General features: G+C 34.2%; 1 protein-coding gene across 1 annotated transcript; it reads right to left on the bottom strand.

Moving 5' to 3' along the window:
• Window positions 1–1,409: 1,409 nt before the first annotated feature.
• On the bottom strand, window positions 1,410–2,259 carry LOC111896503 (putative B3 domain-containing protein At3g24850). The gene has a single exon (XM_023892491.3). The coding sequence runs from the start codon at window positions 2,150–2,152 to the stop codon at window positions 1,520–1,522; it is 633 nt and encodes a 210-aa protein (XP_023748259.1). The 5' UTR covers window positions 2,153–2,259; the 3' UTR covers window positions 1,410–1,519.
• Between the last annotated feature and the right edge of the window lie 8,878 nt (window positions 2,260–11,137).

Raw genomic sequence — 11,137 nt, forward strand, 5'->3', positions numbered from 1 at the left:
TTAGTAGAGTAAACCTTGGGGTTTGAAGTTAGGAAGCATTTATGGGATTTTTATGGTATATATAGTTACTTTCATCTTACACATACATATGAAGTATTTTATATAAATTACGTGTTATGTGTGCATATTATTTGAATACTTGTTGTCTATGTTGGATGAACGATTTTATACATGTTTTAAAAGATTTAAACGGTATATTTATTTTATATCTACAAATATGTTGCGGATGAAACACCAGCAGACCCATAAATGGCGACCACGGACTATTCTAGACAACCTAGTGGAAACACCAGCAGACCCATAACCTGTAGGTGATGAATTACGAGTTCAGGCGATGTTGTAACTACGTATTAATGCGATGATACTCTAACCCCTTACTATGAATTACGAGTTCAGACGATGCTGTAACTACGTATTCATGGAATGTCACAAATTCCGCATGTCAAACCAATGGTCATAACTCACATCAGTGAGAATGGTTCATTTTTTTTGTAAAACATAAATCATATTGGAAATTTTGATTTTTTATTTTGGAAAATGTCAAACCATTGGTTTTTTATTTCAGTTTCAATTTTTTGTTTTTTTAAATATATTTTCAAGGGTTTTTTTATTATTTCATAGATTTCTTCATCAACAAATGTTGCTAAAATTTAACAAAAATAAATAATTTGCTAAAACATAATACAATAGAAAGTTTGTTCACATTTAGTCATTGAATTTTTTAGAGGGAAACGAACTTTCGATTTTGTTCATATTTAGTCACTAAACTTTTTTTGGTTATCTATTTGTCACTAAACTATTGAAACTGTTCACATTTTACTCTTATGACCGGTAACAGCCGGTCATAAGGGTAAAATGTGAACAGTTTCAATAGTTCAATGGCAAATAGATAACAAAAAAAAAAAATTAGTGACTAAATGTGAAAAAAGTCGAAAGTTCGTTACCATTTCAAGTCATTATCCCTTTAAAAAAATGACATAAAGATATATTGTATTTACACCAAAAACAAAATATTAAATTCCACATATCCTACTACCCAATTGACAAAAGCCAAAATCAAGAATGAAAAAATAAATAAATAAATAATAAAAAATTAAAAAACAAACAAAGGCGTTGATGGACTTCAAGTCGCCGGAAACTTCCATACCCATTAAGAAAGACGAAATCGATGATGAAGAAAAACGATTTCATTTTCAGATCTCACCAAAAACATTAAACTTGCTCGAGTTCAAATCACCAGATGAAGAATCGAAATCAAGAATGGAAAAACGAACAGTTTCTGATCCAAGATCACCGGAAATTTTAAACCTGTTTGTCGCCATCTTCAAGCATGAACAACAGTCAAACTAGTTCAATCAAAATTTTATGTTTATAAAGAATGTATTTGATTAAGCGGAAAACTTCAAAGATTTAGGGTTTTTTGAAATCTGATATCAAAATTCAATTGTTAAATCCATATACAACTTCCGATAATTCTTCTCTCGATCAATCAAATATAAACATTTGAACTAAAAACTCTCTATACGCATGAAAGAGCAAAGAACAGTCGGTTGTCTTTACGAAAAGACCAGACCTGAATCTTTGAATGTCGCTTCATTTCCTTCTCGTTCTCTTTCACAAACTCATTCCAGTTAGTCTTCAACACATAACTGCGTCTGCCTGTGCTTTTCAATCGCCACATCTTCATCACCATTGGTTTCTGATGCAATCGCAATGTTGGCCCCAATAATCCCACCTCAAACTCCTTTCCATTCTCCAGATCTTGTTTCTCGTTTTCTGTCAAGAACTCATCCGTTTTCAGTTGTTTCATCGGCATACTCAACCTGTTCTGACTTTCCAAAAGATCGCTTTCATACAATTTTTTGTTGATGACGAGTGTCATATCTTTGCCATTCATGACAGTCGTGATGAAATTCTTCAACCTCCGAGTGCTCACCTTTCGCTTACTGTTCGTTTTTGTCTTCGCAGTGGGAGGCTTCAATGTCTTCTTGGAGTCTTTTTCTTGTTGCTCTGCTAACAACTTCATCTTTTGGTTTACTAATTCCTGGATCTTTTTCAGATAATATTCATCCTCAGCCTCCTTGTTGTATCCCGTAGCAGCGGAATGATCACGCTTTCTCCTTGTTTTTGAATCTTGGGGAGTACTTTTCATTGTTTTTGTAATGAAGAATTAAGAACTTCAGTGGAATTTCTAAAAGAATCGAAGGAAGAACTAAGGAGAATAAGAATGGGGTACTTCTTGATTGTGTGTATGAATAATTACCCTAATTGGGTGCTTATTTGTAGATGAGGAAAGCGGTAGAGTTTGATTTTGAACAAGATACCTAATTTAAAGGGTTAATATCATAAATATATTTTTTTTCTATATTAAACTTTAAATTTATTTTTTTTTAAAAGATCTTGTATTTTTTTAGATTCGATTATTCTAGAAAAACATTGTAAAAGATAAGGGCTTTTTTAGTATTTTATTTTTGAAAAAAAAAAACTAAATCTATTTTAGAAGAAAAAAAAAAAGACAAAGTTGAGGGATTTTCGGAAAAAAGTAAAAAATACAAAGTTTTTTTAGGCAAAATATAAAATTGAGGTTTAATCGGAAAAAATATATAAGGTTCTTTAGACTAAAATGCAAAATTGGTCCTGGTGGTTTCACAAAAACAATGAATGAGGTCCAAAAAGTGTTCGACTTGCAATGAAAGTCCAAAATGATAAAAAAAAAAATATATGGTTTTGGTCCTGATAAAGTTGAAAGGACAATTTTGCCCGTATTATTTCTTTTTACTTTTTCTTTATTTATTTTGGTATTCAAATAATTATAAAATAAAAATAAGACAAAACTACAAAATGATCCCTATGATATGCATTTTTTAGGTTAACTTCGACTTTTTGGTTTCATAGTCATTTTTGCCTAGTTTTTACGTGGAAATGGTCCATGGACTTAACTCTTGTTAAGTTGTTGTCGTTAACCCCCTTATGTGTCTACCACGTGAGATTATTCTCACATTTTAGGGACCATTTTTGCAAATGGAAAAAAAATATATCCCCCTTATATATCGTTCTCTTCTTCCCCCAACATCTCTTTCCTTCCCAATCTTTTTCTTGACATATTACAATAGTAATGGTGGTTTTATTTTGTGGAAAGCTTGGTGTGGTGAAAACATCATGGACTCCACTGAATCCCGAAAGGAGATTTTTTACTTGCCTTATGAACGCTTTTGTTTGTGGGTTTATCGGGTGGCTTGACTCGCCAATGTGTGCTAGGGTTAAATCCATCATACCTGGTCTCCTAAGAAATTTGAATTCAGTGCAATAAGTTGGTTAGAAGTGTCAACATGCTAAAGGAACAATGCAATGGACTGATAAGTAGGAACAACATCTTGGTGCAAATTGCAATGCATTGAATGGTGAATCTTTGAAGCTAAAAATCTATCTATTTGGAAGTTGGTTTTTGTTTGTGATTGTTATCCTTAGTATTTGGTCTATGTATGGGTTAGGGTTAGACAAATGGGGTAGGGGGTTGTTGATCAAGGGATGAAGGGCAGTGTTCTAAAAGGCGCGCCATGGCGGGCGCCAAGGCACGCCATGGCGTGAGGCGCAGCGTCGCCGTTACGAAAAGCTTCATAACGTTGCTGTTAGGCGTGGCGCGTGGCAATGCGTGATATGGCGTGCCATGGCGCGTTATGGCGTGTTATGGCGCGTGTTTTTTCGTTTGAGACACATTTTTTTGCTCTTTTTTATACCTTTTCTAATCGGACATACAAGTATTGTGTTTTTTATTAACACTCTGTTATTAGTTGTTGATATAACACTTCTAAAAACTAGGTATATTTGATATAAATTTATATTTATGTGGTAGTACAATTATAAATTAATACAAAATCGTCGCCTTACATCACGCCTTGAAAAACGCCATGGCTCGCCATAACTCGTTAAGCTTGAGGCTTGGCCTTGCCGCCACGCCATGCCTCACGCCTTTTAGAACCTTGATGAAGGGTATAAGTAGAAAAATAGGGTCCTTTTATTGTAAGTTGATTTGATCATGTTTGTAATGAATTGTGCCGTTAAGGATATATATGGTATGAAAGTATGAAAATGGAATCATTCTTGTTAGTGATATATATATATGTTATGATATTGTTGGATTAAGGTTTCTAAGTTCATAACTAAATTGGTATAAATTTGAAAATAGAAACAAAGTCCTTTTGGGTTGCCCTCATAACTAGAAATAATTAGAAATGATATTAGGAGAGAAAGAGAGAGAGATGGAGAGAGAGAGAGAGAGAGAGAGAAATGATTTGTTAATATATTATGTGATTAATATATTAATTGGGAATAAATAATTGATATGTTAATTTGTTTTGTGATTAATAAATTAATATGAGATCAATAGTTAAATAATTGTTTTTTTTTTAATTTATATGGTTAATAAATTAATACGAAATCAATTAGAATTAATTAATTATTAATCATAATTAATTTAGGATTAATTTGAATTAATTTAAAGTGCAATGAGTGAATTGTAATTGTTCAATATTTGAACAAAAGAAGCAATTCTAGAAACCTCCATGGCATGGATGGTTTTGGACGCTCCTCTCGTGTTTCTGGAAGCCTCCTGGTTACATAAAACGAAATGATTTGAATTAAGATTAAATCTATTATTTAATCCATTTAGATTCTGTTTTGCTTGCAAGTTACCTAAACTATAAATAGGACCCCAAGGCCATCAATTTTCGTTTATGACCTTCCTAAGAAGCATAGGAACGAAATTTATTCCCCCCCCACCCCCCTTTCTCCTCATAATTCCAGGGTTTCTACGGTTTTGGATACAAAGCATTATAGGCACTACACTTTTGGTTCTTGCTTTCCATGGTTTTTAAGAAGATATTGGTGTGATTATTTTCTACAATAATCAAAAGGTATGTAACCCTAATCCTATGTATATTTTGATTATAATAGGTTACCATTATGGTTCTTGATGTTCAAAGTTTATTGCTATCAATAGAGAAAACTTATATCTAAATAGGTTGCATGTGAACTTAAGGGTTAAGTTTTTCTGCCACATGTTTTAATTATAACCTATAAAACCCATCAGATATATATGTAATGAACGGGTTTGTATACCATACATGGTATCAGAATTAACCCATCAGTAAATATGGTATCAAAGTATGACAAAAATGTATAAAAATAAGCATATCAATAGAACCAAAAGTACATCACCAAAATATGTATTAGAATTTGACCAAAATGCACATTTCATTAACCACATAAGTAAAACCAAGATACATTAACAAATTAAGCATAAATATGTCATTCCACCATACATAAGCACGTCATGAAACCATACCTAAAAGTCTAAACATAACAACCAAAATACAATCAAAGTATCAATGCACCATATATAAAAGTCTAAACATAACAACCAAGTTTTCAACAACATGCATCCAAAATTATAGAAATACACCTGCATGAAACCATACCAACTTCATCAAAATTTACTTCTTTGACTAATTCCTACCTTTCCCAGTAACACTAATATGATTCCTTGATAACTTCCACACTCCATCATTTCTTGGTCTCTGGGATCCTTCTTCTTATGTAGCCTTACCTCCATCACCTTGACTTCCCCTCCGCTTTTTTCTCAACCTTTAACCCTCACTCTGTCTTATCTTTTTTCTTAGGCCTTCCCACCTGAGTGCGATGTAAGTGAGGAATTAGTTCAGTTGGATAATCATTTTTGGGCTACATGGCCTTCCCCTTAGTATGCTCCACCTTAAATGAATATGCTTTTTTCCATGTCTCTAGCCAATAGACCTTTTGTACCCACTTGTAAATGTCAAGCTCAGCCTCTGAGTCTTTGCTCATGTCATTGAGAGTTTCAATTGCATGTCTGCAAGGAATTCCAATTAATTCCCATTTTCTGCAACTGCATGTTTGCTTCCTAATATCCACCACATGTTGATCTTTCATAGCTCCAGTTACCTGATACTTGTCTCTTTCATTCCACCTAGCAATATATTGTGAAGCAACTGCTTTTCGGGCATCTAGGATGTTTGTTGTTATTGGTGTAAGTGGACCTTTATCCCTTTTCATTTCCTTCAAGATATTGCATATCTTCTTCATTGGGTATTCCCTAATGTACTATAAACATCCAATGATAGTTTTTCCCTTCCTTTCTCTATCTTCCCATTAAACACTTCACACATGTTTGAAATCAACACATCAGAAGTTGTTCTTCCTGTTGTACATGACAACAAAATAGAATTATACAATTATAAATAACTGTAACATATAATGACCATATTGAAGTATATAGAGTTACCTAAAAAATGACTCATTTCCCAATGTGCAGGAGGAATCTGCTTCAATCACTCACATGTCTCTCTATCATAGTGGCTAAACTCCCTTATCAAATGGTCAAATTCAAGAATGGTGGTTGTTGATGCACACCTCCATAAGTGGTCCCTATACTCCGTTTTTCTCCACTTCTTTCTCATATAGTCATGAATATGTTTGATACAATACCTATGCTCAACATTGGGAAACAATTCACAAATTGCAGGCAGTAAACCCTACATGAATCAAACTTAATAATTACAATTAAAAACACACATTGAAAATGAAAAATTATATAAGTATGCCTTACCTTTTTTATGTCACTTACGAAAGTATAATTTGATTTTGTTCAAAGCTCCAAGTCATCCCCAAGGTGTTCTAAAAACCACTTCCAGCTAGTTGTGTTTTCAGACTCAATAATTGCATAGACTAAGGGGTAAATTCCATTATTGGAATCCAAACCTACTGCTGAAAGAACTTGTCCAGGTAATGGGCCTTTCATGAAGGCACCATCCAAACCTAATAAGTCCTTAAGGCATGCCTTGAAACCTTTTTTGAGTGGACCCAAGCAAACATAAATCATTTTAAATTGCCTAGTAGGGGAAGAAAGGTTAGCCTCAGAACATGCATCTATCTTTAATATGGTGTCTAGGTTGGTATCTTGAAGTTCAAGAGCATAGTCCCGTAACAGTACATATTATTTTGTGTAGTCACCAGTTACATGTTTTCTTGCCAAATCTTTTGCCCTAAACACCTTGTCCATCGAAACACCCACCTGGTATGTCTTTTGAAGGTGATCATGTATAACTCTCAAAGGAATTTGTGGACTTGCCTCAACTTGATCTATGATTATGTTGGAAATTAACACAACAGTGCAAGCCCTAAGTTTCCTTGTTTGTAAGCATATGTGAGTTTGATTTAAGGTCCTTATAAACTAGTCAGACTCAGGTTTTGACCTATAAGCATGTATAAACCTACCATATTTAACTTTTTGTGACATTACTTCTTTTCCCTTGATTTTGGAAGTGGTAGCTTGACTACTAACTTGGCCTTGATTCCTGAGAGGGACAACTCCTTTACATTGTGCCCTGAGCCTTATATTTTCATTTTTTAAAGAAGAGATTCCTTCTTTTTTCAAGTGCATGGACATCAATTTGCTCATTTAATTCTTTTTTACTTTTAAATTTCTGACCAACAGTGAAGTGAAAGATAACATGTGTAATTGCCCAAGGCTACACTTTTTTATTTTCCCAAATTTCTCTGTCTTGGTCTGATCCTTCATCCAAAGAATCAAACTCCTAATTGTTTATGACTTCCATGTCTCCAGCTTCATCACCAGCATGAACATCATTCATACCTCCTTCCACATCACTGTTAACGTTGAGAATGAAGTCTGTCATGTCCACATCTACATCTTGTATATTGTTTTCCTCTTCTATTATATAGTCCCCATCATCTTCATCTTTAGAGTGTTTCACTTTCTCTTGAACCTCATCATCTTTAGAGTTTGAAGCCACATCTTCATACTTTGCATCATCATATTCATACTACGAATCATCCTCTTCACTTCCAATTAAATTGTCCATAAGGTTATCAAACAACTCAAATTGTACACCATCATTAAAAGGTGGTGTTGTAGCATCCTTTAATATGCACATTATCCTAAACACCACTCATCTCATCCCCAATATTATCAATATTTGAGGTACTTGGCTTGTAGCATCCTTGAACACCCTCATTATCACTAACACATGTTGTAGCATCTTGATCACCATTCTTTTCCTTTAATTCATCAATATCATCTAAATCAAGTCTCTTACTATAAGAACCTTCACCTGTTTTGGAGTTCCCAATTCTACCTCTTCTATACTCTAGTGACAAAGCATCAATTTTACTCCAAAAAATATCACAAACATGTACTCACCAATAGGCTCATCATTAACACAGTTCATATTTCTCAATGGATATTCCACATGAACTTCAACCTCTTGATCATCATTTTCAGGTAATTCCTCAATAACAACTTTACCCTTTGCATTTGGAGACATGAAGTAAGTCAGTAAATTTTTCTTCCCATTCTCTGTGTACACCTCAATCAACTTGTTATGTGGAATGTATTTAGATAGATTGATAACATCCTGATAAATCCTTAAAGCTCTAAGACCAAATTGAAAGTCACCATTGGGTATCCTAAAATGGTAGTATATGACTGGGGGGTCGGAGGACATCAACTTCATTCGTTTGTGGGTCAGGGTAACCTAGGTCAAGCATTATGGCATCAAGTTTATGTACAGATAAATCATTTATGTCCACATAATAAAAATAACACACTTCACCTCCAATGTACTTTTTATCAGGTAAGTTAGTAAACTTACCACTGTGCCGTAGCATTGTAACACCTTGTTTCAAATCATTTCATAATTTGGGGTCATGACCCGAAGACTAGTTATCATAAGGCTTCAAGCCTTAGGGGAAATAGATATTTATACCCTTTTGGATGTGGGAATGTAGATTAGGTGATCCAAGAGTTCGGTTGGTGCTTTAGAGCCCAAGGGTATAACCGTAAAGTGATAGTTCGAGCCCTTTTTGAATTTTGGATTTAAGTTCAGAAAGTTTTAAGGAAAAGGAGAGTTGATAGGGTGTTAGATCTTCTCATTACCTTTCTTTGGATATAATGATCTTCTCAAATTCACAATGTGAACAAATTCATTTTGTTGATTTTACAAAACTAATTTATGAGTAATCAAAACGTTAATATATTATAAAATTACATGGATATAAGGATCTTCTGATTGTTCCCACAAGCAGTCTGTTTTGCTTGTTTTGGTGGCCTATATTTACCAACAATAGGTTTATTAGAAGCAACATATTTAGAAGCAACAGATTCAGAGTTCAAAGAGACATTGGTTAGACAATCAACAGAGTTAACAGAACAAGAATTCTTTGTCTTCTCCTTGTTCTCATCTTGCACTACTTTACCTGCACATGAAGTAGAGGCATTAGCATCGCTCACCTCAATACTCTTAGTTTATCCGAATTGTTCAGTCTTAACTGAAGCTAGTACAAGGGGTTGGCCATACTGATCAGGTATCTCTACCTCATTGGTTTCAAGGGGCGGGGTATAGTTATCATTTAAGGGAGGTGGAACATTGTGATACCCTAGACCCTTATTCTGATTATCTTTAAATTTTAATTGTTTTTATTTCATGGACACAACTACCTCACTTGTCACGTCAAATTTCTTAAAGTTAAATTCAACATCTTTATATTTAGCTTTTAATGCATCAAGTTCGGCAGTTAGACTGACAATCTTTTCTTGAGCATAATCATAATATTCACATTTAATGTTGTATTCTTCTTTAATTCTTTTTAAATCTTTTGTTTGGGCCTCTAGTTTTTCTTTTAAAGGTTTTTGGGCCTTTCTGAGAGTGTATCCTTCATATTTAAGGTCCCCAATTTCCCTAATCAATAAGTCATGTTCATTGCTATAATGTTTAATTTTATCACTACAGGCTTGACTACAAGAAGTTTCACTTACCTCTTTTGTGTTGTTGTAAGAACTCATAATTTACCAAAATGGATATGATTAGTATTTTGTTTTTTTTACCAAAAACCAGAATAATTGCCCTTTGACTTGAATCCTCGAAAGTCAAATTTGAAAGTCAGACTTGAGGGTCAAACTTGAAAGTCAAACTTTTTGTCCAAAAAATAACCTTGACCGAGAACAAAAATATCTAGACCGAAAACGAGGGTATTGGACCGAATACGTGGCTTTTGGATCGAAAATTAGGCTTCTAGACCGAAAATGTGAGGCTTCTAATCCTAACTGAGAAGACTCGCACTGAATACACTCAACCGAAGACGTGGACCAAGAAGTGGAGTTGATCGAGATCGTGCACTGAGAATCTTCACACCGAGAACCGTGAGGTTGCGGACTGAGAACGAGGTTGTGGACCGATGACGAGACCGAGAACTTCGCAAACCCTAAAATGATGAATAAAATCGTTCTTGGCCGCCGAGATCTCCTATGGTTTGACCGAAGACCGAAGCTGCTGCCGAGATCTCGCAAATTTTTGACCAAAAACACCCAAAACTTGCCAAAAACAGGAAATTTTCAATTATTTGTTCCCAAATTCGATCAAACTCCCTAAAATAGTTAGGAATGCGAAGAATAATGGCAAAAACTTTGTCAAAAATAAATCAAAAACACCAAGAAGCTCTAAGAAAAATTGTTAATATTTTGCAATAACCCGATTGATACCAATCCTTAGCTCTGATACCAATTGTAAAACCCCAAATCTCTATGTATCAATCGGATTCACTAGAATTGGTGTGGAATCCCAATCTAGTGATTAATGTAAAATGTGATATAGAACGAAGAACACAAGATGAATCTTTAATGCACACTATATTGATGATAGTCTGGTATATAAGATTCTGATTACACTTCGGTTCTCTCGTGTTTCTCTCTAAAATTCATTCTTGGCTTATGGCAACACCCAAAAACTTCTCTCCCTATTTACAAGGCTAAAATAGCACTATATATACCTAGACCTAATAACAAAGCCCCAACCCAAAACCCCAACAAGACAACATTAAGCCTAACTGAAATCACAAGTGATTTCGATCCAAACAACACCAAAACATGGTGTTTTCGGTCCTAGACCGAGAACTCTAATATCTTATGAAAAGCAAAGTATAAACCACAATTTATGACCTAACAATCTCCCCTTGGTTTATAGCTTTCTTTTCTTTTGAATCTTATCTTCGTTTTTTACTTCAGCTTTTATCTTCGATTTCTTCA

This window comes from Lactuca sativa, chromosome 4 (genome assembly GCF_002870075.4).
Source record: "Lactuca sativa cultivar Salinas chromosome 4, Lsat_Salinas_v11, whole genome shotgun sequence".
Classification (NCBI taxonomy): Eukaryota; Viridiplantae; Streptophyta; class Magnoliopsida; order Asterales; family Asteraceae; genus Lactuca; species Lactuca sativa.